Source organism: Branchiostoma lanceolatum, chromosome 18 (genome assembly GCF_035083965.1).
Source record: "Branchiostoma lanceolatum isolate klBraLanc5 chromosome 18, klBraLanc5.hap2, whole genome shotgun sequence".
Lineage (NCBI taxonomy): Eukaryota > Metazoa > Chordata > Leptocardii > Amphioxiformes > Branchiostomatidae > Branchiostoma > Branchiostoma lanceolatum.
In genome coordinates, this window is record NC_089739.1 from 10,883,925 (window position 1) to 10,904,207 (window position 20,283).

Below are 20,283 nucleotides of genomic sequence, written 5' to 3' on the forward strand. Positions count from 1 at the left end.
GTCTACTTTAGACAAACGTGGTTTTAATTGACGGGAGGTCCAGTCAAATCGTGCCCCTCCTAGGGGGTGGAAGATTACACATCTTTATGTTTAGACAGGGTGTGTTTCGTTCGACTGCAAATAGCTCCTTTGTAAACTATAAACAGGGGAACACAGCGTACTGTCAACGAAGTTGACAGCAGTAATTTTTCATAGCCACTCGACCTAACGGTCATTATATATCAGGGAATGTTCATTATTTGCTGTTGAAAAGTGGTGTTAGATCATAAATTTGGTCACACAGTTGTGATATTTTCATAAGTATTGAACGTTTCTTTTTCAAACTTGACAAGAGTGATTATTTGTCGTAACTCGACCTATAGGTCGTTTTATGTCAAGGAGTGTCCATGATGTGCTCTTGTCATTGAAAAGTGGTGTTAGATCATAAATTTTGCCGCACATTTGTGATATTTTCATAAGCACTTAATGTTTTTTTATTATTTTCAAAATTGACAAGAGTGATTTTTTTGTCGCTACTCGACCTTAGGTCGTTTTATGTCAAGGAGTATCCATTATTTGCTGTGGAAAAGTGGTGTAAATTTGGTCACACATTTGTAATATTTTGAGACCAAATTTATGATCTTTTCATAAGCACTGAATGTTTAAGCTTGACAAAAGTGATTATTTGTTGCAACTTGACCTTAGGTCGTTTTATGTCAAGGAGTGACCATAATTTCTTGTAGATAGCTAAGGGGCGATTGCTAAGTCAACAATTGACCGGTAGGTCATTCTATGTCAGGGAGTTCCCGATATATTTGCTACTGTGGGGGTGAGGGGTGGAATATAAATTCGGTCACACAGTTTAATATCGTTCAGAATATTATTCAATAAACATTTTGCCAAACGGACGTTTCTTTTTCTGTGAGTTTCATTTTCAAGATCCGATATTTCATCTTCAAGATTTTCGAGCAATTGCAAAGGTGCCGGTTTCTACTACATTTTACAATTTACGGACACATTCTCCGTATTACTAAGCCGTCGTACAATTTTGATGCCATAGAATTTACAAACAGATTGTGACAGAACCAACAGCCGACAGGGATCATATTATTCTTGTACGACAACCGTACGAATATTCAAAAAATTCCCGAAGTTTATTTGTATAAATGTCTGATCGCACAATTGTACAACGAATTTGACCGGACCTTCACTCTGTCGTTCGCAGATTTAAATCCTTACCCTCTAAAAGTTTGTTATGATACGTTGCGATTTGCTATGTATACACCGTTACCATACAGACAAAACAAAGTACGCTGGATAGTGAAAGAACGTTTACATACCATGCTTAACTGTTAGAACAGGGTTGGAGGAACTATTGTTGATAGTGTATAGGTTTCAGTTGATTGGGGTTTTGTCTAAGCCCTTTGAGACGACATTGAACACCAAGACACAACAAAATTGACGTATGAACTGAATTGGTCTGAAAATTAATACTTCACAGGCCGCAACATACGTTTCATAGTACGATGATAATGAATGATAATTTAGATGTTATCAGGTACAGATATTATATCTATATTAGAGGTATATATAATGTATCTATTAGTGTATACGTTTATATCGTACGTAGAAAAATAAACAAATATCAAGGAATGAATAGCAATATGATTTTAAAGAAATCTATTAAATATGATTAAATATGATTTTAAAGAAGTCTATTAGAAAAACATGATGTTTACATTAGAATTTTAACCTTAGAATGTCGAAATATTTATTTTGGACATGGTAGATGAAACAAATCGCAATAATCACACAGACAAAATCCAATAGTGAATTCAAACCATTTAAAATAAATTTGGTTCTAACGCAAATTCAAAGTACATGCAAATGATTATGAAAAACACCAGAGAAATATTCTTGAATGGTTTTTTAGATTATTTTGAGGTAAATAGCAGAATAGATTAGTCGTAGATAGAAACATATCACCATAAACACCATAAAATGACTCAAACCATTAAAAAGAAACTTCAGTTCTAACGTCAATTTCAGTTAACCGGTTACGTACAAATATTGATTAACACAATAAAAAATCAGTACGCAGTCGGTGTTTTTATTCTACACAATAGCTCGCCTTTCTTCGCCAGTTTAAAACTATTCTCCACTCTCCAAAACAAGAAATCCCCCGGATCGCTAGGTGTGTCACTTCACAAAGACCTAAGACTCTTCTAAACGAAGGTTTCTTTCAAGCAGTCAGGTATGAATGTTTACAGGATTTTGTTCCGTCAATATTGAATGCCTGTAGCGCTATGTTCGCCTGAAATTCGCACGTAAAGGTGGTATAGTTTTAACCCCTTGTCACACATAGCCAACCACCTTCTCCAGATCATGGTTGGGTGTTAGTCATCAGCAAGGTCATAGAGAGAGATCTTTATTGACACAACAAAAGCACAGCGACTTTCGTAAGGTCTACTACATACATACATACAAACGAATAAGTGCATACAAATGAGTTTGATTACATACAATCATATGGGATAGAGCAACATATCGAAATATCACATGTGATATACTTATACATTGCTTGTTCTAATGTCCAAACATTCTTTGATGAATATACCTATCTGTACACAGTAGGGATTATCACCTCCTAGTATGTAATTGAATCTATCGACAGAACGGAGCGCATTGAATTCATTTGAACAAGCGGAGATAAAGGTGAATAGCTTTGAGCGTTTATCCTTATATCTTGAACAATTCAAAATAAAGTGACTTTCATCTTCAATCTCATTTGGGCAGAATGGACAAAACCTTTGATCACGGGGAATTTTATATATGTGGTTTGGAGTTGACTGGTGAGGCTTCCTACTAGCCTTTAAAAGTCGTCTGTGCCAGCTGACTTTGAATTTTGACAAATCAAACTCGAGTATCAAAGTCATATTCTTTTTAGATGCGATTAGAGGAGTGAACTGGAGCTAGAATAGGGTGGATTCTAGGCTACTCCCAACCAAGCGCCGACCTTGGTTGGGAAGCGGTCGGGAGCAAAATCGTGGAAAGGTCTTGAATGTGTTACAGGGGCTCTTACCTGCATCCTAAGTGTGTGGCCGTTAAACGGGTAGCTGGTTACCATACAGGAAGTAGTGCCGTAAAAGCAAACTGGGGTTTAGATACAACGTTTATAAAATGCGACCTCCTAAAACGTGTTTTCTGTGACCATTCAGGGCTTAGTGTCGTAAAATCTAACCGACGGTACAACGAATACAAAGTCACGGTGAACTTCGCGTCTAAATCGTGCTTTCTGCGATTATGCAGGAACTAGTCTTATTACAATATGGTGGACAAAAGGTCCCTTTGTTGTTCATTTGGTGATTTGATGCATAACTCTTTAAATTTATCTTTCAAAGACCCAGGGTCTTAATATAAGCAGCCGGTATTATGTCAGATTTGCTAACTAATGGATGTTCCTGTGTGTTTATTTAACAGATCCTCCGATGTCTGAGTTTGACAAAGTTCTACGTGACGTGTCGTCTGAGTTGAAGCAATGCGACTGGAAACCGCTGGCCAAGCTGCTGGGCTTAGATGACGAGGACTTGGCGGCTTTGGCGTACGAAAACCACGGAGACCTGTTAGCTCAGGTAAGGAATGGACTAAAATAAGGACAATAGAAAATACACCAAAAGGAAGCGATTCAATATTTTTCCAACACAAAGGATTGCGACTCGCCGAATCTGTCGTCCACAATTGAAGACCAAGATGCTCGATATACATCACTTTCCGGAAGTGACGTCAGCAACAGGTCAAAGGTGGTAGGAAGTCTGTGTCAGCCCCCGTCTTTGTCTATCAAAAATACTTTGATTGGGGACGTTATATACAGTATATATACATGTTCATTTTAGATACCGTTTAACTCATCTGATTAGAGACTCGTATTTCTTTTCATAGTGTAAGCTATAGGTATACATGTATAGAGTTAATTGTATATCCCTTAAGGGGAGTTTCACGGAAGGTATTGTTTTCATGTATCTGTCTCTCTGCGTTCCCACATACATTGGTCAGAATATTAATAATTCATGAAACTATGGATGCATTCTGGTGATATTTGGTATGTGGGTTGGTCTTAGGATATACTTGATGCATTCACATGGTTTGTTTTCCCTTGCTTTTGTAAAAGAAAGCATCATGATGACTTAGAACGACTTTAAACATAACAACGTTTGTTTAAACAGAAACAACAGATGCTCCTGCTATGGAAGCACAAGCAGGGTGACGCCGCCTCCCCGGACGAGCTGTGCTTGGCACTGGAGCGGGCCAACCTCTCTCTCCTCGCCGAGGAGGTCCGAGCCTACGCCCGGTCCAACCCTCGGATATCTGGGACAACCAGCATCGTGTATCCAGGTGTGTTAGTAGTATAGTGTGCACAAGATAACTATTCCTATTTGGGAGGTTCGTCATTAAGTAGTCCATATTTAGCATCTGTATCTAGATTTAAGACAAAGATGTGTATTTTGAAGGCGTAACCAAACCTTTTTGGGGGTGTCCCCGTGGTGTAGTGGCCTGCGCTTCTGTAACTTGCCACATCTGGTTCAAATTACTAGGAACTAGAAGGCCCGAGTTCGTGCCTGGGTAGGACACCTCTGGACAAGAGGCGCATTGAGTCATACCAAAGACTAGCCCCCTGCTGCAGTGATTGCACCACAGTGTGGCCCAGGGCAATGAAACGGGGATGGGCACCACCCTATATACCTTATGGTGTGGGAGGATTTTAAGTACACTCAAATCAGGATGGACCCATAAGTGTGGTGTTTTTTTAACGTGCTTAAACACTCGATCTTCAGCTTTACGTCCCATCCTAGAAGACGTCCATAAGTGAACCTACATGTGTACATGTGCTCATTTGACTTGAGTGAATGACTGTAGTAAGGAAATCGGTGTGAATACAAACTCATAACCTTAAGAATCTAAGTCAACCACACTAACCACAAGGCGACCATACCAAAAATTTGTGAACATTTCTTTGAATGCCATGGTCGATTTCTTCGTGTAAAGAGTTTTTGGACTCTCTTGAAAACTAGCCATATCAGGTGATTCCACAAACTACTTCCGCACAAAAGACCAATTTCAGTTTTTGAAAATTAACCGTCAACAACGTTACCTCGTCTTTATGCAAATGCCACCAAGGGTCAAAATTGTGTGCAAGCTACAAAGCATTGACGTAAGGCGGCGGAAAACTAATTTAAATCTTCAAAATACTAGAAGACCTTGTTGACGTATCCGTCTAACACTCGACAATGACTTGACCCGAAACTGAATAATTATATTAATCTAACAAAGCATTGCAAAGGGCAAACTAAATTCAAGTAATCACGTTTTGGTATTTGATAGCTGTCTATGGCCCCCTACGAAGCTAACACTTTCGTACATTGTACTTACAGCTTTTGCCTTTTGCTCTATCTACTGCAACTGCAATGCTCTTGTTTCTGAAACCATTTGTGAAGGTATCTTTTTAAAAAAAATGGTAAAATGTGGTAGATTAATATGCCAAAGGAAAAGGCATTTTTACCACAACCCAATTGCAAGAAACCTTGTAGAAACTAAGGGGTTACTAAGATATCGTGAAAGCTCCTAATTTTCTTACAGAGCATTTCATATTTGAGAAGGTAAAGCAACAAATAGCATATCGATGTCGAAGAATCGTGATGTTTCGCACGATTTCTAAACTTAGTATCCCATCGTGCATTCCTGCATCCTGTGTCACGTCATGCACGTATGTTGTACACAACACTAAATGACGTCACCACAACAAAGTTTGCTTTAGTAAATATATAATCGTATTGTCCTATTCGTGTTGTTGTATACACAAATAATGTCTTTTGCTTCGAGTTTTAAATTTCATGAAATTTGCTCAATAAGTTGGACAAATTGTATTCTAATGTTGCAGGAAAAACATTGTAAACACATTCAATATCTTGACTTTCACACTAGTTTCGTAGCAGATTTTAAAGAAGCTTGGTGTGGAATTTTAAGAAGTGCGAGACAAGACATGTTCACTTAAAAGCTAACCTAGAATCCAAACTTTTGTCGGGGCCTACACAGGCTAACTCTTCTGCCCTAAGGCCAACATGCCCCGAAGGAAAGTCTGCCTCAGCCACTCTTAAAAGGCCCTTTAGTAAAATTGTTTCAAGCAGACTAAAACAACAAACACACGTCGGGGTGGGCTTAGTCATCCAGGCGGGAATAGAAGCTTAGAATACCGATTAAACCCAGTCACAACTCCGAGAGAACGCTAGAGACCTGGACGTTAGTGTAACGACAAAATCTAGTGTGTTTGAGAGATCTAAACTATAAGGACATGTTGCCTATCTTTTCGCTGGCTCGTCCACTGTTTCAAACCACTACGGATTACAACACTGATCTCCATGGACTCGCTAACACAAACACTCACAGTCGCGTGCTTTGAACATGAACTCTTAGCGATGTCTTATTGTCTCCGGGCACGCAAGTCCCAAGTCCATTGGTCAACACTTTCAAGACACAACAATGGCCACACAGGTCGAACGATATCGTGTGTTTCTGGTCCTCTACTTTGGGCACAACACCGACAAACGATCTGTAACTAAGAGCAAAGGTCAAGTTTGTTTTGTGTTTGTAGTTGAGAATGGAGAGTTTACTTACCTAGTACTTAAGCCTTTTTGGTAAGAGTATAAAGGAGAGCTTACTTAGGGAAAAGGCAAACATCGTGTGGCGTAATGTTTAGGTCATTTTCATTCAAGAATTTCTTGGTTTAAACCCCTGACAAGCCCTCGAGGTTGTAACCATGGGAAAGGCACATTGCACTTGCTCATTCGAGCCTTTGACCACCGAGAAAGCCACACACAAGGCGAAACTAGTCTAAATGTGGGCTTGAATAAAGTTGTAAATGGAAATATGTAGCTACAGCGTCGTTTCTGAAGATAAGGCGTGAGTGTGTACGGTTGGCTTGAGGTTGCCCACTACTTAGCCCATGGGAAAGGCACTTTATTATCTATTTTCGAATCCGTCACTTCAAAATTTGGGATGTTCTCTAGTAGCGTTAGCAACTTAGCTAGGGTACTCACTTAGACAAGCTTGTCTCAATCATGATGTATCTGACTTTGGGGGAGAAGATTTTGTTTCATGAATTCAGTCCTATCCGTAACATTGAAGTAGTTTTGGGTCTTCTTACGTGATGACCAATAGTAAAATAAGTAAGAAATAAATCAGGATTACAATAAACAACTAGAGTTAAGTATTTGTGCTACATATATTACAGGTTTGCTTTGTTAGTTTAGCGATTACGGGGTACTGAATTTTTCTTTTTATTTGAGTTGAATGTGTGATAGTTGTGTGCCGATTTGTTAAAAATAGAGAGAACGCTAGCGACCCCCAAAAACACCCCTCCCAATAAATTGGTATGGCGACCCTGTGACGTCACAATTCAAGATGGCGGCCACCACACATGCCAACGGATCCAACAAAGGTTTTGTGGATTTATCTAACACTGAGAAGGATAGAAATAGAATTACATTTTCATCAGATGCAAAAGTATGAATCATCAATGCTGTCAACAAAGTTAGTTGATAATATTTTGCATTTTGCTAGACTTCAGTGGTCTTTAGAAAAAGAAATCAATTTTGAAAAATAAAAGACAAAAGCTCTAGCACGAGAAATTCTGCACTATATCTACGTTTTAATCTATGTTTTTGTCATTTTTTTTGTCATTGTAAGCTTAAGATTTTTTAGGAACAGTAGTAACATTGTTCTTTGTCCTTGGCAACGATACGTTGAGTTTGTAAAGAAAGAAAAAAATGACCTTAGAAGCAATACTCCAAGCGGCCTTCGCTCTATATACCACCGTTTAAGCATACCTGTATTGCAGTAAATGACCTTGACAAAAATATGCTCTTATTTCGCTACGCGTATGGCTGCGTTTAGAATTATTTTCATCGGGTCTAAGCGAGCGTGGAGACAAAATGACTTTGTGCGCGGATAAGGTTTCTTCGCAGAGGTTTCTTCTGGCAGCAACGACAGAAAGACAACCTCTTATTCTGAAGGTTTTGTTTGAACAGGACTATAGTTTTGCGGGGTATTTTAATAAGAAGCTTACATTTTCCTATTTTAATATGTCTATAGGCATCGAAGTCATATTTTAGTGTATAGATAGGAATATTACAAAAGTTATAGACCTCTGTGTATGTTGTAGACAACAACAGTTGACTATAGAGGCTATCTTTGGTTTAACAGGTTTTTGTCAATGCTCAGTGTATAGCTAGACAAAACTCTACCAGAGTGCAGTATATGCATGGTGGTCCCCATCTCCATTTCCAAAGCCCTTCGGCCACTTCAACCTAACTTTATGCAAGTGCTACTGCTAGTCAACTGATAGTGGACTGTGTTTTAACTACCAAACTCTTTTTCATAAGTGCTGAGTGCTAAGCAGAATGTAAAATTTGTAAAGTCTTTGATATGCCCCTGACTAGGTTTGAAACAAAGCGTGTATTCTACCCACTAGCTAGAATCTTACACTGTTCCTTCCCAATGTTGCATGAAGTTTTATTATTCTTTATGTTCCGTGTTTTATGCAGGCGTTAAGAGAAAAACATCTGCTGATTTGCGGAAGTCCGGAGGGCCGTTCACCCTGACGAACTGTGTTGCCATCAAAGGATCAAGTCTAAAGTTACAGACTAGAGACTCGGCAAGAAAACAGGAGTCCACGGGTCAGTTCACGTATTTTACATCTTTTCACAACACTTCGGTATAAGTTGGCGTACAATCATTGAATGTATTTCGTATCACCTAAACAATGCATTTTTTAAACAATGGGCTTAGAAACGACCTAGACCTTGACGATGGTGTTTCTTTGATTGTGGTTTGGAATGAATATTTGATGCAGGGTTCGCATACACAAAGCAAACCAAATTTGTTCTAAATCCCTTTTAGCTGTGACGAAACGCTTATCAAACATGATAATGTGCTACATTTAAACTGTTTCTAAGCCTAGTTTTGTATTCTTATAGATGAATATGTTCCTGGCTTAAGATAAACATTTCATTCTATAGAACAGCGAAGTATGCATCTGGCTTGTTTAAATTTTGTGGTCGAATCTGGAAAAAAATCGTTAAAATCTGAAAAAATTATTGTAATTATCTTGCTCTATCTTGAACCTATTATGATTCGATGACAGTGTATCTGTCAAGTATTATTATTGGCTACTTTACCGTTTTCGTATTTTCATAATCTTTTTATCATTTCAACGTCAAATGAAACATTTCATGAAAATGCCGTCTTTGAAAAAAAGTAGACATTAAATCGTTAGATAATATTTTTTTTAAATGTACATACTCACATAGTTTTGCAAAAAAAACTAGTTTAGGCCCGTCATTTGTTTTCTAGTGCGCTGACCAAGCACAAAAGACACAAACTTTTGCAATATCAGATCCTTCGTGTTTTTGTTTTTTTTCATCTGATTTCGTCAAGAAGGTTATGATTCCGGTGCCGTTTTTAAAAGCTGAATTCGTTTGTGAACGGCATAACTCAAGAAATTGGGAATGGATCTTTGTGACATTTTTTATGTAGGTAGGTTTCGATAAATCAAAGGTTTTTATGGATTTACAACCGGGTCTGTATAGCAAGACGGCAGAGACAAGGCTTCCGTGCACTGGGTAAGGGAGTCTCCTGAGTCATGAGGCAGACTGACGGTGACTACATGTTACTGGCTCCGCTCACTTTGCCTCAGCTAAAGTTCTCTAGCTCTCCGCTATTGCTGTCCTGACTGTCTGTCTGAATTGCCGTGCCTTAGAAATCACCCGTCTTTTCATTCTGTCTCCAACATACAGACAGTTAGACAATGGTCTACTCAAAGTTCAATTATGGCCCCCTAGCGCCTTCATGTGGTACTGCAGCAGAACTTCCGGTTTAAAACATCTTTAGTATTACTACAATTAACAGGATGCGGGCTAGACAAAACCATAAGCCTTGTCTATGGTCTTCCACTGTTCAAACGACCATGGCCCCATACAAATATTATTTCAAGGCAGTATCCAGAAGTCAGTAGATACTACAATATCTAACAGTCCTATTCATACGAAGCGACTGGATACAGTCTCCTAAACAAAAGATTGTTGTTTTTGAAATTGTTTTCGTGTGTCCCTCTTTTTCACCTGTGTCAATACCCGCTGGCCTTGAGACGCCAAAAAACATGTCTTTGGGTTTACCCTCTATTCAGAAGATACTCTTAAAGTAAATAGGCCATGAAAGAATCTATTCTTCTGTTGTCATGGCGGCACGCTAGCATTACAGGGTGACACGCACCTAGAATAAAAGCTGTCTTATAACTAGGATGAAGTATAAACATGGGCTTGTAGAGTAGCATCATTTTTCATTTCTTTTCTAAAATGTCAAGTCTAATCAAAGTTTATTGCACAACAATTGTAACAGGTACAGTGTAATATACCACTGGCTACTTTATTGATCTAGCGCAAACTACAGTAAGGTTCTAGGTTATATAGATTAATTGTTCTCAAGTGAGAAACATTACAGACGTATAGTGGTGATAGACTCAAGTTGATAAACTTATATTAGCGCCACCACTGAAAATACATACAAAGACAGAAAGGTGAGAAAGATAAGTAGCATCGCTGTTGACAGCTTTCAAGTACAAGAAAAAAAATTTCGTTGTTAAAGAAACAAGATTTGGTAACATTTCTTTACGTTCGTCGGACGCTTTGGATAGTTGTGCATGCGTTCTGAAAAATTCAGCCGTTTTTATTAGGGCGTCAAAGTAGTGCGACGACCTATGACAAAGATGACCGCACCACAACTTGTGAGGAGTTCAAAACTAGGTAAAATTTGGGTGATGAAGAAATTCTAGACACGGGCGGAAAATTTTTTCAAACATGATGTTCTGATTCTTGCTCCAGATGATTTCATCATGATTTGATTTGATGATTTTATAATCAGAGTAGTCATACTTTCTAAAGAATAAAATCGAATCTTCAAGAACTATATTTATGTTTACAATTGCAACATATAAAGTTGAATACGCGCTAATAATAACGTTCCTTTTTCCACCCGATGGTTTGTTTGACCGTTTGGATTTATGTCAATCAATATCGTTACCTAGCAACCGTATGTCACATTGAGCCAAATGTGTCATACGATTGAAACGTAACCTGCTTTATATCAATGATGGTGGCTAGATTGTATCTTTGCCGTATACATTTTTATTTAGATAACCTAAATGTAGATTTGATAATACATCTCCATGGAGAAAACAAACATGACGCTTGCTAACATAAATATAAATGAACACCATCTGAAAACGATCTTTGGCATTTTGAGTCATTTTGTTTATGGGCATTTTGTTATAATAAAAGTAATGCCGTGCACCTGTTAGGGATTAACTTGTTGGTTGAAATCACGTATAATTCCGTAATCCCTATAGCGCAAAAGTCACGCGTGTAATTAGTCTTTCCCATATATGCAAATTATGTAAAAATGAGAGAACGTTGCTTTTTGATGATGCAGACGGTAGTGAGTACTTTTCTGCGTTTCTATTTCTTCTTCCCGTGATTTTAAAAACGTTATGAATCATGACACTCGAGATATAATTAACGTTTCTGAAAATGTTGTCATATTCGTAATGCGTCGATGTGCGATTTTGATGTCGTAGGATTTTCAAGAAGGATGTTACAGAACCAACGGCCGACAAGGATCTAAAGAACATTTTCCGTAACAAGACATACTGAATTTGCAAGACACATGTACAACTATCTCAAGAATGCTCTCAACAATCGTAGGACGATCGTGCGACCGGACCCCTACCAATAGATTTTCACAATTCATCATTGAGTAGGCTCGAAACGCCAAGACGTCCACGAAAACGCTAATAACTTGTGCTAAAATGTTCACATGAGTTTTTTTGCGTACTTCAGTTTAATAGACCGAGTTTCACATGACAATAACTTGATTTGCGATGGGACAAAATCTTTAGAAACATTTCAGTACGTTGTCTCCTGACCCAATTGAGTTAATGTTACCAATCTCCCCCACCGTTTATCTATCAACACCTCTTCACGAAACGCTAGACAAGTGACCTAATTAAGGTATTAAGGTACTTTGTTCCTTTGAACTGAAAGGAGGCCGCCGACAAAACGGTAATCTCCTGGTAGATGTTTCAGTTGGGTTTGTTGTCTGGGTCTTTTGTGGCCCTTTCTTCATTTTTGCGTTTGATCGTTTCTCAGTGCATCCCTAAGATAGTAAACGTTGTGGTGCCTTGTGGCATGTAGGCCAGAATATTTTCTTGCTGTTCCTGTAGCAGGGTATACATATTTTACAGGGAGGGGTTGCTAGCCCTTCCCCTTTAACGTGCTTGAGGTACATCCTCGAACATGGGACCCCCACTTTATGTCCGTTCTGAAAGACGGGTGCAGTTCCAACTGAGATGTCCTGACCCAGGATTGAACAGGGGTCTCCTAGTTAGCAACTAATTGGGACTAGGAGCTCAACTGTGAGGCTACTACCATGCACTTGAGCTACAAGGACATCCCTTATTATCCATGGAGAGAGAGGCGTAGAAAACACAAAAAAGGCCACAAAAGCCACATGACACAATCTTGAACGAAATATCCGCTTCAAGATTAAGAAACAAAACGCGTTGGAAAATTCTAAAGACCAAGGCAAAGAATCATATAACAGCAACACGACAACAAACACCTTCATTCCGTACTCTTTTAACAATATGCCGTTACAAAATGTGAAAAAAAAACATAACGTACAAGTTGGTATTACTAAATTCATATCTCTTCAAACCTTTATGAGTCATTTTGTCAATTTATGTCTTAAAAGGAACATTAACATTTTTCTTAGAGTAAGCAGGACATTGAAGGCTTTTCGTTCAAATCTGACGCTATTTATCACAAAAGCTAGTCCGGACGTTATATTTTGGAATGTGAGGATTTTGTGATATTGAAATACTGACAATACGTACAAAGTATCAATACGTGCTAATTTCCTCGTAGAAAAACCCTTCTTTAAAATCCAAGAATGACATCTAATCCGTTACACAAAGACCTCACAAAAAGTCCTCGGTGCCCTGTTGCACGATTTCTGTCTATATTACCTACCACCATAGTGGCGTGTTGATACAGGGATTGCGCTGGATAAAAATAGTTCCGACCTCATTGTACGGCAGATTGATATAAACAGTGTTGCCGGCAGCCAACCAATAATAGTGACTTAAACCCAACAAAGGACCTACAGCTATGCATGGAGGCGGTAGAATCTCCATTTCTATTGGTCAGTTAAAGTAGAACAACAACAACAAACTAATTCATACATAATTGTATAAGACTTGTTTACAGTAAATATCAGAGGGGGTCTATCGTCTCTAGTTGCTTGTAAACTTATATAATCGATTGTTTTTTATTTGCGGGAGCATAATATTTCTCTTAAGTTTAAAGTTTCGGAGGTATGGTTTTATTTGTAAAGCATTTTCTACAGCGTTTAAAGTTTTAGAGGTATGGTTTTATTTGTGAGAACTTGGTTCCTGTTGTAGAAACAAGATGAAACAAATTAAGTGGAAATATGTAAAAATTGTATTTGATCTGTTATCTAACCCTCATACACCCCAGCATTCTTGCGACTAGAATGACCGAACTGGTTTTAAACGGAACTCATTATGTTTTGTTCGGTATTGTCTCCTTTAAAATTGCTATACCTACGTGATCATTGCAAATACAGTGCTTTATTAATATAAAAGAGGGGGTGTCTTCGATGAACCCTTGGCTACATGTAGACGGTGGTTTCTCCTACAAGGTAGATGTAAAAGTAGTCATCTTATTTTGTTTCTTAAACTGTGAAGCATGATGCTTTTTCAAGTAGTTATTGGTAGTAGAGTAAGGCTTTGCTATACGGTTCATGGTTTCAGCCAGGCACACTGGGTCACTCCTACTCTTCTCGATATTAAGTGCATTGCGTCCCCATCCGAAAGGACTCATGTGACCCCTCACACGGTGCCTGAGCGGGGTACAAACCTCAATAGCCTGGATAAACGGAACTCCAGGTTCTCCAACATCTGCCAAGCAGCTGATCATTGAACATGGCATATTATTCACTTCTACAGACTCAATACGCCCGAAAACTCAGCAGACGAGAGGACCTATGGCCAGACTGGGAACACCCGGACAGAGAAAAAGAATAGGACCCTTCAAGAGAATAGGTGAGCAGAACACTTCAAGATACCCAAGTTATAGACATTTGAAAATTAGATACTAAGTGAACACTAAAGAAAACTTCTAAGGGCAGTACAGTATAGTCCATCTACATTTTTTTCTAGTTATCGAACATAGCCTACAGCCTCAAAAAGACCATGGAACTACCTACCTTTTTTACCATAATGATTGTAGATTTTTTGTAAGGCAGCAGTATGTACATTAGCGAAAATGATAACATAACTTCTATAAGTTCGTTTTCACTCATTTTCTATAGCTATGAACCTGGTAGGTGAATGCCTGGTAGGTGGTCCTCATTTGCATTTTTCATTTAAAAAATGGATCGTAGCGCTTGTAAGTAGTAGCCTCATTGCTGTAGCATTCAATGATGATTATTTCAGATGGTCAGAAATATTTTTAATGTCCGAAAACACTTGATCAACGATTCACTGAAATGCAAATATGGACACCAACATGGCGACGGACACAGCGATGACGTCATGTAAAAAAAACTACATTGAATTTCTTCCCCAGGTTTCATGGACATTCACACAGTCATCGACCGGGCTGTTCCATCCGACGACACCCCTCCCGACGATATGCACGACATCCTGGACAACATCAACGAGGGTTTCTTCAGCTTCCTGATGACCCGGATGGAGGAGATCAACCACGTGGTGGAACAGCTGGAGCGGACGGACGGGATTGTCGTCTGCAGGTGTGTGTGTGTGTGTGTGTGTGTGTGTGTGTGTGTGTGTGTGTGTGTGTGTGTGTGTGTGTGTGTTTGTGTGTTTGTATTTGTGTTTGTGTGTGTGTGTGTGTGTGTGTGTGTGTGAGTGTGTGTGTGTGTGTGAGTGTGTGTGTGTGTGTGTGTGTGTGCGTGTGTGTGTGTGTGTGTGTGAGTGTGTGTGTGTGTGTGTGTGTGTGTGTGTGTGAGTGTGTGTGTTATTTGTTTTTGAAATTGGTTAAAAGAATGCAAGGTTTTAGAAACGAAGGTACAGGGCAGGACGACTCATTTACTCCTCTTCCAAAATCATTGTTATTACTTTTATTACCTCATTGAAGGAGATAATGTTTTCGTGGCTTGTTTTTGCCTGTACAATGGTTGCACGTAGTAACCGTGCTTGGATTGTGATGGTATTTAGTAATGGGTACATGTAGGTTTTGCTTTCTTGCAAATACACGTTGCTTGTAGGCCTGCCTTCTAGTGGCTTTACTTGGACCATCCAACTTTTACATCTTTTGTTTGTGACATTGTATGGTTGATTGTTGTGCGGAAGATAGATCTGGGGCCCGGATTGATGTAGTACTAATTTGGGACTCCTAGCGCTTGTGTTGGAACTGCATGGCCGTTTTTGTCAGAAACTTACCGTTATCATTTGCAGGGTTCGGAGAGGCTCCCTGCTCCTGACCGTCAGCTGTAACGGGATAGAGTCCCAGCGGGCGCTGTGGAGTAAGTACCTCGGCGGGACGCTGCACGAGCTCATGCAGTCATCCCTGGTGAACGACAGAACGCTGAAGGCCGCAGGGGCGCAGGAAATCGTACTGCAGACGGCCATTCAGGAGGAACAGTACCACAGGTGGGGAACAAATACTTAACTATTCTCGCTCACTCTACGGTAGAGCTCCAAGCGTTATGTTTGAGGCAAAGATTGATACATCACCGACAGGTGGAGTGTTATGCGGCTAGCTATTACAAGAAGACAGAGAGAAAGAGAAAGAGGGAGAGAGAGAGGGGGGAAGGAGGGAGGGAGAGAGGGAGAGATCGAGAGAGAAAGAGAGGGAGGGAGAGAGAGAGTTAGAAGTAAGAGAAAGAAAGAGAGACGGACAGGCAGGCAGAGAGACCAGAGAGACCAGAGAGTAAGAGAGAGAGAGAGAGAGAGAGAGAGCATATCTATTCAGATCTGTACTGCACGAAATGGCCTCGTATCCCGGCGTATACGTACAGGGATTCCTCCGGAAATATTCCATATCCCGGTGCGGATTTAGCGTTTCCGATATAATTAACGGATACGCTAAATCCGCACCGGGATATGGAATATTTCCGGAGGAATCCCTGTACGTATACGCCGGGATACGAGGCCATTTCGTGCAGTGTGTTCTTCATCACGTGTTTACACCATCAAATCATTCATTCATGTCGGTGATGACGATTTCTTTCCAGTAATGAATATCTTCATTCAAAACTATCTTTCAGGTGCTCGTCACAGTTGAGAGGCAGTAAAGGCCTGAGCAGACCGAGTACGTCCCCGTCAGGGCTGCTGTCTCCACCCGCCACACCGATAGTAGCACAGCTGCACGCGCCCGCCCCGCCCACACCCACTCCCAAGTCTACCCCACGGCACTCTCCTCGGGAACGTCCAACAGGCAGACGGGTGAGCAAGATTCAGTTTTTGATTTTATTCTATTTTATTTGTTGTTTAACGTATGGCTGGTAACTAGCAACTGAACTTAAGGTTTATGTCCTAATATCGCATCTCCAAGGGGTCCCGGTGCAGGCCTCGACTTTGCTAATTAAAATGGGGGGTACACCGGATTTTACTGTTAACAGTAAAATGAGATCGTCACTGACGAAAGATAGCGGATGCTGTCTGAACCATCTGACTGTTTTATCAAGTTGCTTGAGTAAGTATTTTTGGTGTTAATAAGATCGTAATTTAACTACCCAGTGGGGCATCGGTTTGGAACACACTTCTCTGCTGACTGTTGAATTTGACTAGTTGTGCAAGGAACTGGATTCAGGCAGACAAAAATGGTTACACCAGGATTTCAATTCGGTATAGAACCCACTCCAAGTCGCGGAGTGATGTCTTAATCAACATTTGTCAGTCAACCTATATCTTCTTTTTAAGAACTAGAAGGGTGAGGTTCTTCCTATGCTGATAGACTCATGTAAATCCATGACGATATCAAACATGAACCATAGAACACTGTTGTTACATGACGTAAGATAAGAAACGACTGTTACAACATCCTGCAGTAATACGATCTCTTCTTCATCCCACTTCTGACACCATAGAGAATTACCTCGCCCCCCAATAATACTCAAATACTTATTAACTTTTTGCCTTATGCAAGTGGTGTTGTTACATAGACAATGATATTTTTTTAATTTTTTGTTAGCAAATTGTACGAGGGAAGGGCAGATCGCCGAGAGAAGGATACGACGCTGTTGAAATCAGTATGGAGCAACATCTGAGGAACTTCTGTAGAGGGATCAAGTCAGCGGAGGAATCATACAGGTAAATATTCTAACATCTTATACCTCGATCTAAGTTAAAGTTTCACTTGCAGTATCTATAACTATGGAAATAATAGGACATTGGATGCAATAACAAAAACAAAAAACAAATGCAGATTAATTTTTGTCTTTATTTGAAAATTGTGTCACCACAACATAATCGACCATCGCTAGATTTATCAATTCAGTACAATAAAACACATCATTCTTTAGGATAACGTCTGAGTGAGATTCGGCGTTGAAATGGTCTTTGAACAATGGACACCTTTCGCATGACGTCATCACCGCCATGTTGGCGTTCATATTTGCATTTCAGTGAATCATAGCTCAAGCGTCTTCTTACCCGCTAAAAAACAATATTAGATGCCTCAAGCTAAATAAGAGACTTGCAACCAAAATAACACTTTAAAACTTGCCGATAAATACAAAAATGCTGGGTACGCTTGAGCTACGATCCATTGAAATGCAAATAAGGACACCAATATGGCGATCTGTAGAGTAGACTCTATATTCAATGGTAGCGTACTGCGTGCAATTTTAACGTTGCATTCCCTTTGTTGTACCAACAGTTACTTTGCCCTGGAGGTACGAAGGTTTGTGGAAGCCCTGAAGTCGGTAAAGCCAGTCAGCACAAAGACCATCTCAACACTAACCGAGGTCGAAGACTTCGAGAGGATTCTGAAAGAGCAAGGTTCGAAAAGCGTCCACATGGTGGAAGAGTTTCTCAACATCGTGCGCGACTTGAGCAAACTCCGCGCGCACGTCTTGGAAAACATCTGGGCTAAGATCAACTCGAGTCTCAAGATGGAGGGGAGAACGCAGAAGAAGACGAAGGAAGATATCTGGGCGGCGTTGCAAAAGTGGGGAGCGTTGATGGCAAAGGAAACAGACTTCTCGGACTTACAGACGACGAAGGCAGAGTTTGGGAATGTGTTGAAGCCTTTTGAGATGAAGTGTTACGGTGGCGTGTTGAGTTTGGTGCCAGAGGTGCTGGACACGGCTAACTGCGTAGACGATCTTCTAAACAGTTACCTTCAGTTCATCTAACATCGCACAACAACAAACGAACAATCACACCGTTCCATGTCTAAAATAAGTTTAAAGGCATCCAGAGCATTTTATGAGGCTTGAAACTTGAATAAAAAACTCCAATTTGTAGTCACTCCTACACATAGTAAGTTTCAATAACACTATACCATTACATATCGACATTCAAGGAGCAAAGATACGATGTCGTTGTGTAGTGAGAACTGATAGAAAATCCAAGCCCTAATAGACTGATCCTGACTGTTCATCACAGTTAGCGGTGACATTGGCATTAAATGTCAATATTTCATAAAGATTACAGCAACTAGAATATTTCCAGTTTTCAAGCCTCATAAAATACTCTGGGTGCCTTAAACAGAAGATGGATCTAGAAGACGGTGTTTTCCCATCTAGACTATGTATATGTGTAAATATGTGTAAAAAGAATTATTTTAAATCGTGAGGTGGTATGTGTTTAGATATCCGTCATTCGCGATCGTATACTTGTATTACGTAAACGGGAAATATAACTGTTATATCCGTCCAGGTTGTCAGTTTAATGTATATCTCAAAATTCTCTACCGGGTAGAGAATTTTGAGTTATAATTTTGATGATATCAACTCTCATATCTCCACTGGGTATTCTATGGGTATTCTAAGACCAGCATAGGCAACAAGGCGATATATATAGAGGTCTTCTTAATAATGTCTTGAACACCTGGATAGCTGAAGTGTGTATATCTTAGATATTACTGATGCCGCATTAGTAGGTCTTTTTAAATTCATTGTGCTTTTTTAATGTGTTCATTTGGTCTTATGTTAACCGGCAGGATTATGAGAGATAAGAGAGCATGCATTGTTCAAAGACCAGTCTGGAACTGGTAAAATATTGTTTATTTATGGAAAGGCTATATGTTGATCAACACAGTATAAAACTATTGTGAACGTAGCAATATGAAGAAAGCGAACCATAAGAATATGAAAATTCAGTGTCCGAAAAATATCAATAACCGAGAATTTTCTTCTATGCAGAACACTGGTAATAGTAGTATGCCTTCGTTTTTGCCGGACTAAAATATTAGTTGTACATAAATTCATAAAGAATACAGAAATGGGACTAGTTGGTTCAACAAAAAAACGCCTTGTCGAATGTGCATGAGATTATAATGTAACTTTGAGGTATCTTATATGAGAAGAGAGAACCTTAAACGAAAGACTAGCATGTATATATTTGTAAAGATGATTCGCTAACAGTAAGTTAATCAATCAAGGGCTTAATAATGTATTTGCTTGTTGGATGCATGCATGTTTTGAGCTTGCCTTGCCTTGCGACTTTTGTTGCTATGCTGTCAATTTTTTATTTCACTAGAGGGCTTAGCTTTACGTTAGCAATTCTATTTTTTAAAGTGGAAGATACAATTAACAACGATTAAAAGGCATATGTTGGAAACGCACGTATAAAGAATTGTCACAGTATTGAAAGCATGAAATTTGGTAAAACAAATATCTGTGCCTTCTACAGAAAGGTTGAAACAAGACTGAAAAGTACACCTGTCCGAACAGTGTCACAAATATGCAAACGAATTTTCATATATCACGAACATGCAAATGAGTTTTTAGGGGTTTGAGACAAAAAAGCAGTATTTCAAACGGATCGAGAAAACTAGAACCAACATGGCCACAACAAAGATTGAAAAAAAAACTTATTTTTTTCTTTTTGCAACGTTGCTGCTCTAACCAGAAATTTAAATCTTTTGTTCTACTTTCAAGCCATCCGTCCAAAGAGCTGTCCAGTTTTACTTTAAGTAAATCAAT

General features: G+C 39.4%; 1 protein-coding gene across 1 annotated transcript; it reads left to right on the forward strand.

The window, feature by feature from the left end:
- The first annotated feature begins 4,205 nt into the window (after positions 1-4,205).
- On the forward strand, positions 4,206-20,075 carry LOC136423953 (uncharacterized). Its single transcript, XM_066412354.1, has 8 exons — positions 4,206-4,371; positions 8,577-8,708; positions 14,114-14,209; positions 14,736-14,919; positions 15,587-15,781; positions 16,399-16,576; positions 17,325-17,443; positions 18,012-20,075. The coding sequence occupies exons 1-8, from the start codon at positions 4,212-4,214 to the stop codon at positions 18,487-18,489; spliced, it is 1,542 nt and encodes a 513-aa protein (XP_066268451.1). The 5' UTR covers positions 4,206-4,211; the 3' UTR covers positions 18,490-20,075.
- Positions 20,076-20,283: the final 208 nt, after the last annotated feature.